Source organism: Protopterus annectens, chromosome 2.part1 (assembly GCF_019279795.1).
Source record: "Protopterus annectens isolate FY-2018-M chromosome 2.part1, PAN1.0, whole genome shotgun sequence".
Lineage (NCBI taxonomy): Eukaryota > Metazoa > Chordata > Ceratodontiformes > Protopteridae > Protopterus > Protopterus annectens.
In genome coordinates, this window is record NC_056729.1 from 488,801,773 (window position 1) to 488,824,893 (window position 23,121).

At 40.1% G+C, this 23,121-nt stretch overlaps 1 protein-coding gene across 2 annotated transcripts in view; it reads left to right on the forward strand.

Moving 5' to 3' along the window:
• Window positions 1-23,121, forward strand: part of TBC1D9 (TBC1 domain family member 9) — a 790,231-nt gene that overhangs the window by 418,275 nt on the left and 348,835 nt on the right. For both annotated transcript variants that reach the window (XM_044062283.1, XM_044062284.1), the window contains exons 9-10: window positions 13,807-13,957; window positions 20,979-21,193. In XM_044062283.1, the coding sequence (XP_043918218.1) occupies window positions 13,807-13,957; window positions 20,979-21,193 (366 nt within the window). The remainder of the gene's footprint in view (window positions 1-13,806; window positions 13,958-20,978; window positions 21,194-23,121) is intronic.

A 23,121-nucleotide genomic window follows, 5' to 3' on the forward strand; every position in this document is an offset into this window, starting at 1 on the left:
CATCTTGCCTGAACTCATGTTTAAGTTTGAACATGAGCAACAGGTGAGCTTTAAGGCTCTTGAGTCTCTGGCTTTGAGACAGTGGTTCTTTGAGTACCTAGGACTCTGGTACTTGAAGTGGATCCATCAACAGTTCATAAGCCAAGAGTTTCAAAGCTCTGTGGAAAATTTGGCATTTAAGCACATTACTTTTAAGTCCAAGATGTCCTCAAAGTAATGCCAAAATGGAAAGATTGATTCAGGCAGTGAAAAATCTTGTGATAAAAATACTGTAACTAGTGAGTAGGAAGATGTATTTCTGTATCTTTGTATATTTAAATAACCACTGCAAAAAACAGGATGGACAGGGAATCGAAGCAATGTTGCCATATTACTGAAAATAAACCAGTGTAGACAGAAGAGCTGTTATGGCAGAAGTGCTATGTTATTATCAGTATTAAGAAAAGTAGACTGCTTAAGAGAACAAGTGCCAAGAAACGTGCATGAATGTTAGCTGTAGTATCAATTGAAGTAACTGAACCTATGTGTTATGCAAGGAGCAGAGGCAGTAACCTTTATGGAAGGAGTAGAAGTCTTAATAAAACAGAATCAACAATAATTTCACAATTTTGAGTTTCTGGAGATTCCTTTTTACATACCACTCATTGAAATAACGAAGAATCAGGTTGTTAACTAATGACAGATCACAGTCATGCACAAATACAGAAAGGTTTCAGAACTAACCCAGAAGAATTTAACAAAGCAACAAAATATCTCCAGGACTAGGCCTGATGTAAATAAATTCAGCACAGAATCTAAGAAGCTAACAAATACTGTTGCAGTAGCAGAGAACTTTGATGCATTCAGATTTGGAAGACTTTTGAAGAACCACTGTGGTTTAAATAATGTACATATTAGTTTGGAGACTGCACCATCTCTTATGACATAGACATTTAAAATCCTTACTATAGCTCAGAGTCACGTTAGTGATTTAGGTACTTCACAGATTTGTCAGAGAGGTTGGGTGGACCCATCCTGGGGGGCAGAGATGGTTGCAAGTTATAGCAACCTTTTGGAGGAGGAAGGCATGCACGCAGTCTGGGGTGGGTATGTGGTGCATTAAGCCACCTGTGGATGGTAGCGTTGATTGAGCAAATGGACAAGAAAATGCACTTCCATGTGGAGAAGGCATTGTGACCTCCACAGTGATGTAGGTCACACATTCCACTGCCCAGGTGAAGGAGGTTAAGCTAATAAGTAAACGCATTCTTGATGCTAGCAAAGTAACAAGCAACCCCCATGACTGCTTGTGTTGTCCATTGGATATCTCTCACCCTAGTGAATCTGAATGGGTCCTCACAAATAATGTTTGGGCTTAAGTCCATTAGGGGAGGCTGAACGGTTTGCAGGTGGGGAATAAAATAGCCCTCTGGTGGAATGTAATGTATATACTCCACAAGAAACTCCAAGACTGAGTAATATTATATGTGTTGATATTAAATGTTATGATTTTCATTGTAATTGCCATTAACATGGTAGTATAATGCAATAAGAGTAAACAGTATTTTTTTTTTTAAATATTGTGCCAGTAACTACACTGATATTGCATTTATGGATGTATTGTAAATATGTACTGTATCTATTTCATATGCTATAGTTTCATGTTCAGCACTGCTTATTCACTGAAATGCAAGAAGCAATTTGACTTGAGATTACAGCAAATGCACATTACTGCCTCAGGATATGACTGACATTTCCATAGTTTAAACTGAACATTTGTAGAGCAGAGTTATAGTCAGGGGTCTTCCCGGATTTCACCCACCTTGCTGTCAGAGCCTTCTAGTACTGTCTTACCAACAGTATCTGCAACCTGCCCAAAATCATTTTGCACACAAATGCGTAAATGCGACAGACACACACACACACACACACACACACACACACACACACACACACACACACACACCTATTTTCAGTGTTTCCAAAGACTGGCTGATACCTTTGTACTGCCAGTGCTCCTTTTTCTGTCTTTACAGTAATGCTATCACCAGCCATACAAATTTATCACAGCAAGAACATGTTTACCATCTGCTGTTTGTAGCCCATTATAGTATAATTGGTAACTGTGACTGAAGCAGTCGCTCCTTGATGGTAGCAGTAAATAGCATACTCATTTAATGATCACCCTTACATACCAATAAATAAAGCACCAGCCACAGGCTTTTGAGATTAAATATAAAATCCTTTACTTAAAAGTAATCCTGCTTGTAATGTAAGATTAAATATACAGCAGATAAATACTTGCACACACAAATAGAAAATGTGAGTGTGTGACATGTAAATGCCTCTAACTTAAAGCATTTAGCAGTTGTAGAAAACTCACACTCTGTGAATCCTTGACATGAAATCTTAAGTTTAAAGAAAATTCTTTCTGCATACTTCAAAATGGAAAGTTCAAGTGTTGCTGCCCCTATTATGATTGATGTCTAAGCTTAAGGGTCCCAGGTTATATATATCCTGCTTGGCTTAGATTTGAAAAGTAACCTTATTGTTTCCATAACTACTTAACTCATGGGGGTGGAGCAGGGTGCTGCAGTCCATATAAGGTCATTTTTGCATCTTTGCTAAGAAAAACAACTGTGAATTCTTTCATAGTGTGTTTTACTTTTAGTTTATTTTGTGCTGCAAATTTTTGCACAGCGTTTACTTTTTCCTTGAAAAATAACTCTGGCTGATGCAGTGTCTTTTTTGCTTATTTTATAGAAGGATAACTGCAAGTTTCATACAGGCTGTTGTGTTACCTTTAAAATGTTGTGCATCTTCACAAGAGAGGCATGTCACAGAGTACTGTCTCATTCTTAACTTGTAAAATCAACTTCTTATTTTAGTGTCTTCACTTTGGTATGGTGACAGAACTTTAAAATTGGTATTACAACCGGGAGGTAGAGTGCAGACGAGCATCTTTGCAAAGTTGTACTGTACACATCAGACATTAAAACATTTGTAATATGATTCTGGTCATTAAACAGGGTAATAGCTTTGAAATGCTGAAAACCTCATCATTGCAATTCCTACTCTGAAGTACTGACTAAGCCTTTTGTATTGAAAGTTAGATGTTAGTCACTTTGGAAATGATAGTGTTGACACAAGAAAATAAGCCTGTTACTGCTTTTCTAGATTCCTGTAAATACTTTTAAAAAAGGCCTGATTTGTATGAGCTGAAGGTGTGGTACTTGCTGTACACATTTTGTTTTTCTTTTTTTTATTTCATTCCAGAGTGTGCTGTGGTAGAGATCTGTTGATTTCTGATAGTGCTCTTTATTACCCATATTAGTCCAGATTTAAGTGTTAATAAACATACAGTTTTAGTACTTTAGTACTTTACATAGTCTACAAGTCATTCTTGTAATGTGAGAGGGTTGTTTTTAAGGGGGTTGTGGCTTATAATTCCCAGAATTCACTTTAACTTGTTATAGGGCACACAAGAAAAGAGGAGCATATTACCTTTAAAGCAGTGATGGCATATAGCATGTACACACAGAGACTAAGGTTTGGGTATTTAGTGTACACTGCAGAATGGCAGTATGCTAGGGTAATCCCAGGAAACCTATTACTCATGATTATACACATCAGGCAGCCATCACATACAGAACAATGTGTAACTATAGACAAAACCTCAGACTCGGACATGTAGATGAACCCATACCCATGAATGTATGAATGTACGAGATTCAGAATAGAAGTGGTGCATACTAAAGCAACGCTTGGATGATCTGTACAGCTGAAATTACATGTAGTCATAATGTAATTATTGTAGAAGCACACAACAGCTGACACACAGTACAGCATATAATAACACATGTTCAGATTTCCCAAGTCTCCTGACTGTGAGATGATAATAAAGGCATATGTTCATCATCACTGTTAAGGAACTGTATGGATGTGTCTCCAGGGCGTGCTTACAACTCTGTTTGCTAACATCCACCAGCATTATGGGCTGTGCATTGCATACATAGGTGATCATATTTGGGAGCCATTTTCTACAGTCTGTAGCAACTCACAGTAAAATGAATCCCTGATGTAAGCACCCAGGGCATATGTTGATAATGGGGTGCACAGCTCATAGCACTGTACGCTGTTACTACAGTGTAATAAGCTGATATAAGGATGAAAGAAGTACATGCTCTTTTGCTATGCAGTCTAGAGAGGAGCTCATGTACTGGAGGTTGTCCCACTGGAGAGTGGTCCCAGTTGCCACAGCAATTGAAATGCTGCAGCTGCAGAACCAAGATAGACCTTATTTTCCATAAGTGCTGGAATGGACTGCCACTGCCAACACATGACAGCATCGCAAAATCCAGGAGTGGGTGATAATGCATGTCCTGCATCTGGCGGCTCTAGGCATGTCCTGTATATATCATCGGTTGGCACCAACAGATCAGGATGTGCCAGTTATGTAACATGTCAGCAGTAAGCTACCATTTGTGACATAGAGCACCAGTGGGTGAATCACTGAACACAAAGTACAGTCCGAAGATGTCAGCGATACCACGGTATCCCCAACAAATGTAAGAGCATTGTAGATTTACTGTCCTTTGCCACAATAGACTCCACCATGCCTTTCAAGCTGTCAGGTTTCAGTCCCTGTTTGCCTCTCTGCACAGGATGCTAAAAGATACATGGGCCATTTATGTGTCCATAACATCTTCAGGACATGGATACTGTGTTGACCTAGGGGAAACACTACTTTGTTAACCGGGTAAGTGAACTAGTCCATGGATTATTTTCAGCCTTGACCCAAGCAACGGTAGCAAAGACAGCATGTAGGAAACACATTTAGGAATGTAAAGAAATAACACTATAGTTCCATTAAGGCACTTAACAAAGATTGCATGTACAATGCATAGCCGAGGTGCAACACTGAATATATTAAACATAAATCAATATGTGCAAGTTTGCATGCATTAATGCTTAAATATACAATGTAATCATCATTATAAATACACAACTATATGTACGCATATTGCACAGCTCATAGCAGTGTAAGCTGTTACTACAGTGTAATAGACTAGGAATCCACAAGTGAATGTTGAAAATGGCATTGGATCATTACATTTGCAACACCTGTCCTGAAGTAGTATCAAAACAGACTGAACTTGCAAATTTTGTAGTGGAATCACCAGTCCACCTTTGTGTGAGCACATGTCTCTATAGCACCTGACCGTCATTGGTCTGTTTTCCTAATATTCTCTTGGAGATTGTTTTAGACAGCTGTCACTATTTTCGAGAAAGCTATTTCACATGTACCAGGTGTGTATTGGTGCCTGTCTAATTGAGTGAATAAAGGAATAAGGATTGTAGACATTAGAAGTATGGCTATGGTAAATTTTTTGTCCTGTGTAAAAATAACAGGAAAAGGCACAAGTGAAACAAATTATGGGAGTTTCATGCACACATTTAGTTAGAAACCATGAACGGAACCCTATTGTCTGCTGTGATGTACAGCTGTATGCCATGTGTTGAATCTGGAATATTATTAGAGAACTAATAATGGCTCTTATTGAATCTTTTTTCAAGACATACATTATGAAAGGTATGATGGCACTATTTACATGAAATTATTGTGTTCTTTTTCTTCACAATGCCTAGTATATTGTCTAAACCATTGCTTGAGAGCTGCGGTACCACCATGATGTTCTTCGTGTTTCACTGTTGCAGTCATCACATTTGGGTTATCTGCTTGCAGTAGCCCTCAGTCGGCCTGATTATCAAAGTCTTGGGTCCTGTGTCGGTTGCTGTCTCATCTTCCATGACGTCAGGTAGTCAGGGGTACAAAGCATGCAGCCAACGCCATTACATCAGTCTTTCTTGCCGTGCGGTGCCCGAAGCAGAAGCAGTTCGCAAGTGCCGGTCGGCCGACTCCTGAAATTTTCATTTTTGACTTTCAGAGCCGAAGTCTTCAACTAAAGCCAAGTACCCCATTGGGGAAACTTTTTCTTGCTTTAAACTGATGTCAGTAAAAGTCAATAATTGTATTTCTTGTGGAAAGCAAATACCTCATAAAGATTTTAATTTGTACTGGATTCCTTGCCTAGGTCCTGACCACAACGTACCTTCCTGTCGGTTTTGTGCTTTATTTAAACAGCAAACTATTTTTTGTCAGTATATTTACGCTTCTAAATATTTTGGTACTCTGTTCAATTTTCCAGATATGTCTTCGGTAAGCAATCCGACTACCGACATTCTGAAAAAACGCAAATATAAAGACAGAGACAAGGCCGCCTAGGTCCAAAGCTGCTGACAATGCTTCTCCTAAGCTAGTCGCCAATTCACCGGTACTCAGTGAGGCGCTTTCACAGCCCCTGATAAACGCTACTTCAGATTCGCAGGCCTCTACTGAGACCCATTCAGAGACAGGTATGCCGCGAGATGCTTCAACTGTGGAACCTGCAGATGTGTCTACCTTGGAAAGGTCCAGAGCCGCTGTACAGGCACCGGCTTCTGAGGGTGTATTCAGGCCTACTGATTGCATATGAAACCGACGCCATATTCTTCTTCAAGGCCTAAAATGCAAACCATGCCTAGAAAACTGATGCCCAGACCGCATGGTCAGGCCTCTATGCCTAAAAAACAAATGATAAGAATAGCTGAAGACCTTATTACTTTAATCAGGGGAAGCCAACCTTCTTCCCCTCTAAGAGACCTAGGACTGAATTTGCCTATGATACTTCTGATCAGGATTCTGAAATTTCTGTTTCCTCTGATGACCAGGATTTACCCTTATCTACCTATGAGGATTCTGATGCTGAGGACTCTATTCCCTCTGCTTCCCCTCCAGAGGATTTCTCTTTTGGTGAAATTTTGCATACTCTTGGGGAGCATTTCCACTGGAAAAGCCAGGATTACTCTGATTCTAAAAAGAGGCTCAGGGATTTCTTACTCCTGCCCCAACACAGGCCTTTAGCCATCCCTCCTGTACTAGACATTGTTGATGTATTTTCGGAATCTAGCTTGGCCCCTGATTCTTTATCACCTGCTCCCAGAAAACCTGATAAATATTACAGGATTCCTGACTCTCACAAGTTCCTTTTTAAAAATCCTACTGCAGATTCTGAGACTATTTCACAGGGACCCAAGGGAATTAAGGCTACTACTGCCAAAAATCCTACCCCCTCTGATAGAGATTCCAGGGAGCTGGATAGATGGGGTAAGAAGGTATACACTTCTGCAACCTTGGCCATTAGGGCCTTAAACTGCCAGTTTCATATGTTAAAGTATCAGCAGCATATTATTGGATTGCTTAAACAGAAAATTATGTTGATTCCTGACTGTGCTGAAAATAAGGATTTACAGGATTTAATGCATTCTGCTGAACAAGTTGGAAAACATACTTTGCAATGTGGTTTTGATTCACTAGAGGCATCTTGCAGGGCTGCTGTCACTGGGTCAGTACTTAGAAGGCAGGCTTGACTCAAGGAGCAGTCTTTGCCAGATCATGTTGAAGCTAAATTGCTGGATGCTCCCTTAATTCAGGGCTGCCTGTTTGGCAACAGAGCAGAAGAAGTACTTAAAAAGATGGAAGAAGCTAAATCTATGCAAACTATTAAAGATTTCCTACAGGTACAGCCTCCAAGAGTTAGTAGGCATTGGCTCTCTAAGAATTGGTCCTTTCCTGCCTCTTCCAGGCCTTCTCAGTCCAAACCCAGAACCAGCATAACACCCAGGCTTCAGTCTCAAGGTACGCACAGCACTAGGCAGTGGGGGGCTCCCACTTCCAAATCAGGGAGTAGTAAGACTCCCCCCTATGGTAAACTGTCTCAGTGACGTAACGTTAAATCTTCCAAGCCCTTCTCAACTGACTGCTCCTTTAGGGGTAAAGATTGCTGTGCAGGCAAAAAACTGGGAACTAATTACCCAGGACAAATGGGTTTTAAATATAGTTTCCCAAGGATATAGATTTCACTTCCACATGTTACCAACCCCAAACGGTTGGCCAGAGCTACCCCCCCCCCCCAATCAATGGGCAGAGGCTCAAAAGGAAGTTCTCTCTCTCTTAAGCATAAGGGCTATTCAAACTGTACCAGAAGAGGAAAAGGGGCAAGGTTTTTATTCTGGACTTTTCCTGGTACCCAGAAAAGACGACTCATGGCATCCTATCCTGGACCTTTCTATCCTAAACACCTTTTTGGTGATCCCAAAATTCAAGATGCTAACTCTTCAACAGTTGCTTCCTGTGCTAGGCAAGAATGCTTGTTTGGAAACACTGGATTTAAAGGAAGCCTACCTGCACACCCCAATCAGGGAATCTTGCAGAAGATACCTACGCTTCAAAGCAGGCTACATGCACTATCAGTTCTCTGCACTGCCCTTTGGCTTATCTACTGCGCCCAGGGTATTCACAAAGTGCCTAGCTCCAATCATTGCATTTTGCAGGAAAAGAAATATTCAAATATACCCATACCTGGACGATTTTCTAATTCAGGCAGAAAGCCAGGACATACTTTTGAATCATCTGGCATTTGTCCACAAGGTGCTAACTTGTCTGGGGTACACCATAAATGAAAAGAAATCACATCTGGTACCCTGTCAACAAATTATATTCCTGGGAGCAAGCTTGAACACAACTTCCCAGATGGCTTTCCTCACGCCAGAGAAACAAATTCATTTGACAGCTTACTTCAAACTAATGGCCACAAAAACCCTGCTATCTGCAAGGCAAATACTGCAAGCCTTGGGCTTCATGGCCTCCTGCATTCTCCTAATTCCATATGCAAGACTGCATATGAGGAAACTAAAGTGGTATCTAAAAAGCCTATGGTGTCAACATTCTCAGGACCTAGAAGCAGTGATTCCTATCATACCTTGCCTACAATTAGAGTTCCTTTGGTGGGCAGAGGCCTGCCACCAAAACAAGGGACTACCATTCACTGTACACCCTGCCACCCAAACCCTAACAACAGACAGATTATGCATGAGGGGCTCACCTGGCAGGGAAGTGCATTCAGGGCAAATGGAACCCAAGTCAAATGCACCTGCATATCAATCAGAAAGAAATGCACAGAGTGCTCTGACAGCCTTCAAGGACCTCATTCTTCCAGGTCAATTAATGGTAAGGACAGACAACACCACTGTCATGTGGTACATAAACAAGCAGGGGGTACACATTCTTACCCCCTGTGCAGACTAGCCATGGCTCTGTGGAACACAGCCTTGAGCTACCAAGTGCATCTACAAGCTCAGTTCCTGCCAGGAAATCTAATTACACTGGCAGACAGACTAAGCAGAAACCTCATGGACCCACACGAGTGGAAACTGGAGCCAAAGACTTTCAACATGTTGATAAACAAATGGGGGAGCCCGGATATAGACCTGTTTGCCTCCACCCAGAACTACCAATTAGACAAATTTTGCACAAGGACTCCTCACAAACAAGCTTGGAAAGTGGATGCCTGTCCTTCATTTGGAAAAAACCTATCAGTTTATGCCTTTCCTCCTCTGCCTCTCCTCTCCAAAGTACTACTAAAGATCAAACAGGACAAACCAAGGATGATATTGATTGCACCAGACTGGCCACGCCAACACTGGTACTCTCTCTTGTGCAGTGTGTCACTGTTGGCCCCATGGCACCTGCCTCAGACCCCTACCCTGTTGTCTTAACAGGAGAACCAGATTCTGCACCCTCAGCTTCAAACCCTGAACCTAGCAGCCTGGCTAATTACCTAATCTCTCCTTTACCTTCCCTCAGTAAACCAGTGATGGGTATCATTTTAGAGGCAAGGAGGCCTAGTGCTAGAAAATCTTATGCTGAAAAATGGAAAAGATTCTATGCCTGGAACCAATCCCTAGGGATGAGCACAGCAGCGCCCAACTTACCTCAGATTTTACAATACTTAAATGAGATGCTTCACAAGGGCTTGTCTGTTTCCTCCATCAAAATTCACGCATCAGCCATTTCAGCTCATTATAACACAGAACCTCCACTCTTCTCTCATCCACTGCTCAATCAGTTCCTCGGAGGGGCCAAAAATTTAAGACCACCCAGGAGAGCCCCAACACCTGTCTGGGACCTTAACTTTGTTTTGGAGAAACTCGCACTTCCTCCTTTTGAGACAGTTGCTAGTGCAGATTTAAAATTCCTTTCTTGGAAAACAGCCTTTCTTTTAGCAATCACTTCAGCAAGGAGGATATCTGAATTACAGGCCCTTATGGCAGTGGAGCTTTTCCTCGTCTTTCATGCGGGCAGGGTGTCCCTCAGAACCAATCCCTCCTTCAAGCCCAAGGTGGTATCCAGTGTGGCACTTAATCAGTCCATCCATTTGCCAACCTTCTTTCGTAATCCACAGAACAAGGGGGGGGGTGGATACTGCACTCCTTAGATGTGCACAGACAACTTAGATTTTACTTGGACAGGACTAAACCACAAAGGAAATCTGAACAACTGCTGGTGGCTTTTGCTGCAGGGGCAGAGGGGAAGGCTGTTTCAAAGCAAACCATTTCCAAATGGATAGGCCATTGTTTTCATTTCTGCTACAAACACCATGGAAAACCTATCCCACAGGGGATCAGACCCCAATCTACCAGGGCTACATCTACCTCTACAGCCTTTCTCAGAGGCATCCCCACCAGGGACATCCTAGAAGCTGCTGCCTGGAGTTCTGTACATACTTTCACCAAACATTACCATTTGCCAATTTTCTCTAAATCCAGAGCTGGCATTGCCACTGCAGTCTTGCAGGGCCTTATAGGTGGTCCTAATGCTATCTAAATTCCTCCTCGTATCTTTAGCTTTGGGAATCTACCCAAAAGTGATGACTGCAACAGTGAAACACGAAGAACATAGTACAATTGTGCACACTTACCATAAATGTAGATGTTTGAGTGTATTCACTGTTGCAGTCCTGGTTACCCTCCCTCCAGCCCCCTGAGTTTTCCTGGCTATACCTGTACTCTCCTTTACTATGTTTAAAAGCTTTTTGGTGTATTTGTTTTTTTATTGGAGGTATATCCTTGTATATATTTATATTTATTTTATTGCTTCCCATTATGGGGACACCTAACATCTGGGGCAAGAAAAACTGATGTAATGCAGTCTGCTGCATGTTTTATACCCCTGACTACCTGACATCACGGAAGAAGAGACAGCAACCAATGCAGGACCCAAGACTTTGTTAATCAGACCAACTGAGGACTACTGCAAGCAGATAACCCAAATGTGATGACTGCAACAGTGAATACACTCGAACATCTACATTTATGGTAAGTGTACACAACTGTACTTTCCTCAGAGGGGTTAAAAACTTAAGATCACCCAGGAGAGCCACAACTCCAGCCTTTGACCTTAACTTTGTATTGGAAAAACTCACTCTACCTCCTTTTGAGCCAGCTGCAAATGCAGAGTTGAAATGCCTTTTTTGGAAAACAGCCTTCCTTTTAGCCATCACTTCAGCAAGAAGGGTATCTGAATTACAGGCCCTTATGGCAGTGGAGCCTTTCATCATCTTTCATGTGGACAGGGTGTCCCTCAGGACCAACCCCTCCTTCATGCCCAAGGTGGTATCCAGTGTGGCCCTTAATCAGTCCATTAATTTGCCAACCTTATTTTCTAATCCACAGAACAAAGGGGAATGGATACTGCACTCCTTAGATGTGCACAGGCAACTTAGATTTTACTTGGACAAGACTAAACCTCAAAGGAAATCTGAACAACTGCTGGCGGCATTTGCTGCAGGGGCAGAGGGGAAGGCCATTTCAAAGCAAACCATTTCTAAATGGATAGACCATTGCATTAATTTCTGCTATAAGCACCATGGAAAACCTATCCCACAGGGGATAAGACCACACTCAACCAGAGCTGCATCTACCTCTACAGCCTTTCTCAGAGGTGTCCCTACCAGGGACATCCTAGAAGCTGCTACCTGGAGTTCTGTATATACCTTCACCAAGCATTACCATTTGCCTATTTTCTCTAAATCCAGAGCTAGTTTTGCCACTGCAGTCTTGCAGGGGCTTATAGCTGGTCCTAATGCTATCTAAATTCCTCCTCCCATCCTTAGTTTTGGGAATCTAGCCAAATGTGATGATTGCAACAATGAAACATGAAGAACATAGTACAGTTGTGTACACTTACCATAAATGTAGATGTTTGAGTGTATTCACTATTGCAGTCCTTGTTACCTTCCCTCCAGCCCCCTGACTTCTTTTGGCTATACCTCTATTCTCTTTTACTATGCTTTAAAGCTTTTTGGTGTATTTGCTTTTTTGTTGGAGCTATAACCTTGCATATTTATATTTAATAGCTTCTTATTAAGGGGGTACCTGACATCTGGGGCAAGAAAAAACTGATGTAATGGTGTCGGCTGCATGCTTTATACCCCTGACTACCTGACATAATGGAAGATGAGACAGCAACCGACGCAGGACCCAAGACTTTGATAATCAGGCCGATTGAGGGCTACTGCAAGCAGATAACCAAATGTGATGACTGCAACAGTGAATACACTTGAACATCTACATTTATGGTAAGTGTACACAACTGTACTTTCTGTCCAAGCAGCCTTTCTGTGCCACTCATGTCATGTGTGTCATAACCAGCTGCTTGCTACATTTCTGGGATACTTGGATGTAGTGGTGACTCAGAATGTGCTGCTGTGTGTCTCACAGTAGTGCCATGGTAATGGCATGGGGATGTGCCATGTAGGTATAAAACTGATGTAATGGCGTCGGCTGCATGCTTTATACCCCTGACTACCTGACATAATGGAAGATGAGACAGCAACCGACGCAGGACCCAAGACTTTGATAATCAGGCCGATTGAGGGCTACTGCAAGCAGATAACCAAATGTGATGACTGCAACAGTGAATACACTTGAACATCTACATTTATGGTAAGTGTACACAACTGTACTTTCTGTCCAAGCAGCCTTTCTGTGCCACTCATGTCATGTGTGTCATAACCAGCTGCTTGCTACATTTCTGGGATACTTGGATGTAGTGGTGACTCAGAATGTGCTGCTGTGTGTCTCACAGTAGTGCCATGGTAATGGCATGGGGATGTGCCATGTAGGTAGGTGTAGCCTTATTTATTTTTGCACATTATATGGCCATAGTCAGTGTAGTGCGATTCTGTCTTCGGACTGCACTCCTCAATGTCTGTAGAACATTTCTGCCATGAACTTTGAAGTTACAGTGCATTGGATTTTTTTCTTAATACAGGCCTCAATGTGGTTTTTTTTTTAACTTTGTTCACTGTTTCTTTTGTTTGTCAGCTTCATGAAATAGGTTTTGCTTTTTTTCCTGTAATGAATTGGTTTATCAGTGTATCTGTACGTCTGGCACAAGTGTAAATAATGCTGTTTCAATAAGTAATATGTGAAAGTTATGTAAATTTTTACTCTTCCTAAAATATCCTTCTTATTATATAATTACAGTTAATATCAGAAAATCACTTAATGGGTTTGGAATAAATTATAAATTTGTTGAAAAAACTTTGATGATATTAATACAATAGCACACAAACTATTTTTGGTGGTTAGTAAGGAATAACCAGTAAGAGTAGCTATGTGCAGTTTGTAGTGCTGAGTCTGCAGCATATGTAACTATATTTTTGCTGTAAAAAATACTCTAGCTTAATTGCATTTGTTATTACAAAAGTCATACTGCCTTAATAAGGCTTCTTATACAGAATTGCATGCCCTTTCAGTTCTATTATGACAAAAAAAAAACAAGAAAGAACTGATAAAGTGCTGAAATTGTTTTCATTGTTGTGTTCTCAGGGAAACATGTTTGTGGTAGCTTTTTATAGTAACTTTTAATTTCTTCTTCCTCAGGCAAAAGAGTACCTCAAAGAGCAGGCTTGGAAGACAAACTTTGCAGAGTATGGCCAGGGTGTTTGCATGTATCGTACAGAGAAAACTAGAGATCTTGTACAGAAAGGCATTCCAGAAAGCATGAGGGGAGAACTTTGGTTACTACTATCAGGTATGTTATAGAAAAAAATAAATGAGTGCACATTTTAGGGAAGTAAGAGTTCAGATTTATTCTCAGTTGGTCTGTTTGTTTTATTTGTAGGCTTCCATGAAACAAGTGTGTATGATGCTTGATTGTCTCTCTGTGCTGTCATCTGTCTTTACCTTTACACTAACTGGCAGTCAGAAGGTAGAGTCCCTATGGGATACTCTGTCATGCATTCCTGTACTAGTGATCTCTACTCCGCTTTACTCCTGCCTTTTACCTTCAACTAAGGATTCTGATGGTTCAAGGTCTAGACAGAAACCTTTGGTGGTAGGGTGAGGATCACATTTTTCAGTGCGAGTATCTTGGTTTTCTGGAACTTCCCTCTTTGCTCTCTGAAGGAGGTTTTTAATTTCTTTGTTTTAAGAGAGATTCAGCAGAATATCATTTTGAAGTATCAGTAGATCAACAGGTAGCAATCTCACCTCTGGTGCTGGAAGTTTGGAAGTCTGCCAGTTCTGTTTCTATCTCAGGTTATTGTATTAATTTTTTCTCTGTGGTGCAGTTATGAGTATGTTTGGCTGTTAACTGGAAGGTTGGTGGTTCAAGCCTACCTAGAGATGATGTTTCTTGTCTGGCAGTTATCACAGAGAATTAAGACTGTGGGCTGCTTTCTGTAGTCTAAGGTTTGATTCCCTCAGGTGCCATTTGCCTACTTTGTGACTGAGCAAGTCAGTTAACTAGACAGTACTCCAAGGCAATTGGGCTATGCTCCTTAATGTTCTCTTGAACCATATACTTATGAACCTACCTATGAAGTGGCTTTTCCACACAAACTGCAGTCAGTTGCATCGCATGTTGTGATTTGTTTCTTTTCATATCTTGAGTGCAGTGTTTTTGATTGTTGCGTTTTTTTTTTTTGTTTTGTTTTTTTTTTAATTATTATTTTTACTTTTTCTCTTTGGCCTCTTGGATATTGCCAAGGTATGCTATAACTGAATCCTATGTAGCAAAGTATTACTTGTGTACTTCTAGTACATGGCGTTTACTGCCCGGATGCGGACTGAAGTCTTAGTGAAAGAGCCATGATTTTAATCTGATCCAGAATGCAGCAGGATACCCAAGGTTACAAAAGTACAGAAACGGAAAGAAATTTAATATAATACAAGGACAACTTGCCCCACCCACTGTATACATGTTCCTCCCACTTCTTTTTAATTTCTCCAAATCCCTTGGGTTTCTAATGCAATGACCGGAATGGACCCCATTCCTAAGACAAAGTACGATTAAAGTTCATGAAATTAATATTGTTTCACTCTTTGATGTCAGCCAAAAGTGCTCTCTGCAGCACCCACAATGTGCCCAGTAATGACTCCTTCTGCAGTTTGCACGGAGTTACATGTATTGATAGCATATCTAAGTAAGAATTTCGACTCTTTTTATAAGACCCGTTGCTCCTACTACTATTGGAACTATGTGTGTATATTTCTTCCACATTGCTCTCCTTTCTGCTTGCATGCAGATCCTGATATTTTATAACTTTGTCTCTCTGTGCGCAGGACACTGCAGTCACTGGGTGTGGCAATTTCAATGTTCAATGCTACTTTTGTCTTCTTTTCCTGGACCACTATATCCAGTTTTCTAGCATCTATCTTTTGAATTGTGTGTAATGGATGATCCCATGTGATGTAGACTTCATCAGTGATGCTTTGTGGCTCATGTTTCCAGTACTTTTCATGCACTTCAAAACCATAATGTTTGTGCAATCCCCAGTACAGCAGTCTCGCCACATTATTGTGCCTTCAGTATACAGTCTTTCTGCCATTAGTATGTCGCAACCAGCAACGAGGTGTGCAACTGTTTCCAGTTTAGTTTTGCAAAACCTACATTTGTCTGTTTCTCCCACATGTTCAATGGACTTTGTAAATCATTGTGCATGTAGCCCACTATCTTGAGCCGCCAATATTAACCTTTCATCTCATGGTTTGAATTCACCTCTCCTTAACCATTCCTGCGTTCATTCCTGATCAACATGAGGTTCTTCCAGAAGTTTTTTATACTTGCAACTGTATTTGTGCATTTTCCACATTTCTTGCTTTTTCATCTGATCCTTCACCTTATATTCTTTCTTTTGTTTTTTGGCAGATTCAGTTGCTGCCTGATTTTTATCTACTGCTGGTTTGATTTCCATTCTTGCTTGACGCTGATATGCTTCTGCTAGGATAAGCAGGGAAATAATCTTAGATTTATTCTCCTCATGTTTCAAAACTCACTACATTTAAGTCTCGTGATGTCAGCAGATATGTGTGGATTCCCACGATTGCAAATCTGACATGTAATCAATTTCAAGGAGGCCCATCCCTCCTTTGGAACGGGGAATATATAATCTTGGTATACAATGATTTTTGTAGATCATTTGGTTAGCATAAAGCATCCTTCTTGTTTTAATATCTAATCTATCCAACATGTTTTGGGGCCAATCAATCACTCCAAAACTGGGGAAGATTTGTTGAGCTATTCCCTCTTCTATTAAACTTATTCTTTCTTTTACTTCATTTATCCATTTAGCATCTTTGTTGTGTTCCACAGGATCTTCATAGATACTTCTCCAAAATGTATCTATTTCTTCTTTTTTTATCTGTCTTTCAATTCCTTTTACCTTGTTTCCAAATTCTCTATAAAACTTTGAGTCATCACTAAATTGCCTGTTTTGCACTTTTCCTTTATATTTACCTATGCATCTTCTAAGTTTTTCCGCCTGTGCTGAAATTTCTAATTTATTATTTGCAGTAGTACAAGATAGATCCTGGTCTGTTCTAATACTGCACACTACTTTTATCACATCTATCTATCTTAGTATTTTTATTGATCTGTTCCCTCTTCTATAGCCTTCTAACAGTGACATTTCTTGTCTTAATTGCTTTATATTTTTCTCTGTTCGATATTTCCATGATGGTATTCGATTTCTCCCCTTCCTTTGCCTCACTACCCTGTGCTCTTGTGGTAGAACTTTATCAGTTATTAATTTAGCTGCACAGTAATATATCCTGTTTACTTCTGTTACATCGCATGGATCTCTGTGAACAGTCCTAATTACTGTTCCTCCCACCTTATTAGCTCATTCATTGATCCAAAGGACCCGTCAGCCTACCTGCTTTCCTTAATTCTTTCTCAGGCATGGTTGAATTCCACTGTTACTTTTATCCTACTTCCTCATCATTAGGAACAGCCTTTTTTCTCTTAAAATGTTGCCGACCTCTACCACCAAACCGAAAAAATGATCACATTGTATGTGTGTGTGTGTGTGTGTGTTTTACTTGAGCTTTTCTGTCATAATTAAAATTGCGTCCATAACTTTCCATCATTTTTTATGAACATTGCCCTCATATGTGCTGTCGCCATCGAGTCTGTATCCTTGTAGAAATTCTATTCTTCAGACTGGGTCTCATGCTCTCAGTGTAGTGGATTAATTCTACTGTCAGATAATCTTCCTCTCCCCCAATAATGCTTTTTGGAATTGTACTTCACTGTGAGCTGAAATTACTGCATTATTTTTTACATTCCTTTTACTTGAAGAGCTCGGCATCATTTTCTCACCATATTTCTACACTTTTATTTATTCTTTCTCAGAATTTATTGTGTTTTATTTATTTTACATTTGTTTACCAGATTTGTCCGATTAAACTGAAAAGCCCCTTTTTATCAGAGGTCCGGAGAGAAAAGCTCCAACATATTTTACATTTTTTTCTTTATACATAGGGATTAATAGTAATTACATAGCAATTACAGGAGTTTTACAAAGCAATTAGTAGTGATTCATTGCTACACTCCTGACTATTGACAATGTATAACAAAGACTTTAACAGTATATATAAAAAGGAACAATAGTAGTTTTTAGGGTAGGTGGTTACAGAAAACCCTGTTTTGTGATAGAGGAAGGGGAATTACTGTTTAATGCTTCTCTGAGACAGTTACCTTTATAGTTTGGAGAAAACAGTAAGAGAGGGTAGTTAGGGAAAGATTGGAGGGAGCTAGGGAGAAGAGTGAGCTCTGGACAGGCAGTAGTGAAAGGTATGGGATGTAAGGAGTGTTTAGGGAGGGAGGTTGCAGTGACAAGACCAGTGACTTGTGAAGTATTCTTTAGTGGCTGTCTTAAATTGTTTAGGACATGTAAGGGTCCTGATTTGAAGTGGAAGCTTATTCCAGGCAGTAGCAAGGTGGTAACTGTACAAGTTATGTCCAAATTTAGACTTGGGTTTGTCTATTTGTAGTAGGTCTTGGGCAGTGCTTCGGAGTGGTCCGGAGGGAGAATAATGGGAGATTAGAGGGGATAGTGTAGGGCAGTAAGAAGATTGGTATAGGATAGAATGAATGATCTAGAGCTGAGAGAAGAGAAGTTGGTGAGGTAATTCAAGCCAGTAAAGGTGTTTTAGAGAAAGATAGTGATGGGATGTGTAGGTTTGTTGAGCAGCAAATCTAGCCACCTTGTAGGTAGATTCAAGTTTGGTCAAAAGAGATGAGTTTAGGTTTGTGAGGATTTGAGAGCTGTACATTAGAATAGATAGAAGGTAAGTAAGGGAGAGTTGTAACGAATAAAAATAAAACTTGGCTTCAGAAGTAAGGAATTTCTTGTTACGATTGGAGCCCTAGTTTTGAATGAGTTTTCTTGATGCAATTATTGACATGCAAGTCAAATTTAAGCTGATTATCAGTGGTGACACCTAAAAGCTTGGTATTGGATTCTACATGAATGGGCGTATTATTAAGGGACAGAATGGAGAAGAAAGGTTTTATATTGAATTTTTTTGGTAGAAATTTAGGTAGGAATTTTAGGTAGTATTGCTGTTAGTTCTTTTGTTTGTATTACAAAAATACTATTTATTTAAATCGAAAAATTAATTAGAAATTTGAAAACTGCTCTGTTTTGCTTTTAAGTAGAGGAAGAGTGGTTGCTTTGTTTCATTTTTGTTGAAATGTGAACCAAATTTTAAGAAGCTATTGCTGAGTATTGTGTGTTGGGTACTTGCTTATTTAGTTTTTCTATTCTTCTTTTTTATCATGAAGAATAGAACACTTAGAAAATATAGCAAATAAGGCCACAAAATGCTGCCACAAAACAGGAACACACTGTGTTATTTGTTTGGATGAGGCTCATATCAAGAAAAATGCAACATCTGTAAGAGTTTTGATCCTAAAATGACTAGAGATGGAATAGTAGGCAGTTTCTGTAACTCAACAGAGGTAGCAAACTCGCTTTTGATGCAGATTTACAACAGCAGATAGCTGGATTAATTTTCCAATACTAACACTGCAGTATAGCATATTCGGGGTGCTGCACTTCTCACTGTGTGGTCCTTCGCATGAGGCGTTATACCATGGGCCCATTTGCTTGAGTTAGTGGCAGATCAGTTGAATATAAAAGGTCCCACTGGACTTATTGAGAAAAGTAGACTTATCATTGAGTACAGTGCCCCCTTTGGTATGTACCCAACCAGCTATATCCAACAATTGAAACACCCACAGAGGTTCCTTACTAAAAGAATTCAGGGTGAAAGTAAAATGTCCTATGCAGACCACCTCAAGGCCCTATCCCTGTATTCTGTCTTCTACAGGCTGTTGAGGGGACATCTCTGCCTGGCACACAGGGCATTGTCAGACCCCACTCTGATGGACCCCCTGCATATTAGCAAAACAAACAGCACCAGAATTCCAATTCTAAAGGCTTAAACCTTTCCTGTATATAAATAGGACCTGCTGGAGAGACAAATATATGTATCCCAGAGACTACACCATCTCTGGAACAGACTCCCCATCCGTGTGAAGCATAGTTCCTCCCTAACCCAATTCAAGTGCAACTTGGACAATTGGATGGGAACAGGAAATTCATCTCTGGCTTGGCACCTATGTCTACAGTGGACATAGGCAACCTGTAAATGGTTCATCTGCCAGGCCCCTGATTATAAAGGTTTCATCTTCCAAGCCCCTGCTTTAAACTTATCAAGGGAACCAGAACTTGTTAGAGATTTGGGAAGCATGGCTAGGCTTAAAAAGGCCCTTGTGGTCATTAGCCTAGTAAACACCTATAAACCTACAAACCTATAAATAAAAAATAAGTAGATATCCCTTTCCTAGTGTATTGCTTATAGGATACTAGCACTTCCCCTGGGTTGTACTGATTCTCTAGGTAAGTATTTCCTAGGTGTAGTTGATAGGTTCATAGGAGGTTACTAGGCTAATGGCCCTAGGGCCTTTACAAGAGTAGCCGTGTAATAACCCGAGTACCATTATTGACCATAGTTAGATGGTCATTGTTAGAGTGATTCTGTGATTAGCACCGACTGCCTCTGTTACTCAGTTTTTGAAGCCTTCTTTCAGTGTTGCCAAATGCACTAGAGGTATGCACTAGAGTGTGTGTGTGTGTGTGTGTGTGTGTGTGTGTGTGTGTGTGTGTGTGTGTGGCGCGCATGCACACTGTGCTTTCAAATCTGTTATTAGCATTTCTTACAACATAATCATTAAAAGTGAGCACAAACATAATTTCTGGTACACATGACAAACTAGCAGGTGTCATTAAATAAATGTCCTGTTTTGCTTTTATCTGTGTTATGAATGTATATTTGAAACCTGCATTAAAACAATGCATTGATGCTTCATGTGCAGCTACATGGTTTAGACTCCATAGGTTCATAAGTAAGTACTAAACGAACTGTCAAATGGGCCATTTTAAGCCTGTCCAATTTCTCTCAAAGATAAGAATCATACCCTGTACTTTTTTTCTGTGAGGTAAACACCTTAAACATTATGCCAGTCCCTAACCTATGCCTGAGGTCTGGATTATCCCCCACTGCAGTTGAGACCCAGATTAACAATGTGGTTGTACCTTATTAATAAATGGAAAACCTCCTTGAATCTGTGGGAATGCTAGTAGCTGTATGTTTCCTCATCTTTAAATTTCTGGAAACATTACTAATAGTTTTGTTTCTTCATCATTGAGTCTGTGAGAATGTTACTAAAGGTGTACATGTTTCTTTCTCCTGTGCTGTTACAGGTGCTGTTAATGAGATGGCCACACATCCTGGTTACTATGAAGACTTGGTGGAGAAGTCCATGGGGAAGTATAACCTTGCTACAGAAGAAATTGAACGGGACCTACATCGCTCACTTCCTGAGCACCCTGCTTTTCAGAATGAAATGGGAATTGCAGCTCTTAGAAGAGTGCTGACTGCATATGCTTTTAGAAATCCAAACATTGGTTACTGTCAGGTAAATACTGAATGATGGTGACATGCATATTACATAAAGTTGTCAGTCACACTGTAGTCATACCTCCATGCAAAGTCAGAGTAAACAGCAAAAGTTAAACAAAATAAAATGAACTAAAAGCTAAGTTCCTAAAGTGATGGTGAGGCAGGAGAAAGAAAATTCTGTGATTTAGGATGTAAGAGGAAATGCAGCATATTGTAAGAAACTTTACCAGTTACAACAGAATGAAATGGGAAAAGAATTCCACAATACCTCGGACCTAAACTGATAATGAAGAAAGCTTGGATGAGAGTAAGGATAAATCCTTTTGCAGTTTTGTAATGAAGGAAATAGAGAACAACTAGTGGGAGATGAAATGTCATAATAACAATTAAGGAGAGTAAGCAAAAGGACTGTAGTGACAGTGGAAGCACATCTGAAATAAAGGAGCCACCTAACCAAGTCTGAAAAGCAACTTAGATTGGGGAATTGGTTACAGAACAGTATACTTGGAGAAGAAGCATTCCTGAACAAAGTTCTGATGATAAAATGGACTGTATTCTCGGGTCTAAAATGAGTTGCACTCAAATTCTAAAAGATCTCACTGGTGATCAGGTGACGCCACAAACCATCGACTTTACACAAGCCATGTAGGCTAGCTCTGGGCATGCCATTTCCTTTGATTAAATTAAGCAGAAAAAACCACTGCAGTCCTATTCAGCTTATCTTACTGATTATTTTCGAACTGAAAGGACTGAAAATTTAAAGGCAGGCAAGGTTTTAGAACCCAAGACAGCATTTGCAGCAGAATTTTTATCTGTGAGAGTGCCAATAATGTAATCTGGAAGAAAGAGGATGACTTGCGAGGCCTACCTAAACCTTAGTAAGGAGTTTGAGACGGTTCTGTTGAAAAATAAATATTTAAGTTGCCCTTTCTAGCAGTGGGTTTCTGGGTAATTTTAATTATTTTTATTACTGTCAGATCTGAATAACAAAACTCGAGAGCCTTTTTAGTTTTGTTGGGGATGTACTGACAGCAGACGTAGAACTAGTCATTTTATGTTAAAACAGTGGTCTCAAACTCAAGCACTGATGCTGTATGAGGACAAGCTGTGAGGCAAAAGGCCACAATCCACAAGGCAAAAAGAAATGCATTATGTGTCACTAGAGAAGGTAGTGGTCCCTTATCTATAATTATACTGTTTTGAAGTCTGATGGCCATAAGTTTGAGATTACTGTCTTAAAAGGTTGGCAGATGGTATGAGGGGAAAGCTATAAGAATTAAAAATATGTGATCACTTGAAAAAGGAAGTGATTTAGCTCACAGTAGAGCCACTTAGTAAAACTTCATTGATATACTGTCTGTGGCTATTTCAGCAAATCCACAGACAGGAGTCATGCTCTCTGGATAAATATAACAGTGCCAATTTTACACCAGAAAACAGACAGAAAGAAAGAAAAGGAAACACGCATACTATAAAAGGTACTATGAAGGAAGGGATTATAAAGAAAAACATAAGATAAATATTCAGTGACCTCAGGAAAATTTAAATTGTCTGTCAGTGTAGTGTATTACAGTGTGCTGTAAGGAAGATGTGAAACAAGTGTGCAAAGTTTAAAATGAGGTGTGGTGAGTTCTGGGACATTTGTAAAGATGTTTCTGTTTTTTCACAATAAGATAGAGTGATAGCAGTTCATAATAGCTTACCCATTCGAAAATACAGTGAAGTCAAAAACAGTGCTCTGTGTTTATGAACACGTAGGACATACATTAAAGTGTTCTGTTGACAGGTGGTATAATGTGGATTGTTGATTGAGGACATATACTGTCAGCAGTGTAATGCAGCGGGCAGAACAGATGGGCCAGCTGTCTGATGAAACAATCTGTAATCTGTTTTGTGCTGTACATAAAAGATCATTTGTATAAATGTGTGTCCTTCATTTTGTAT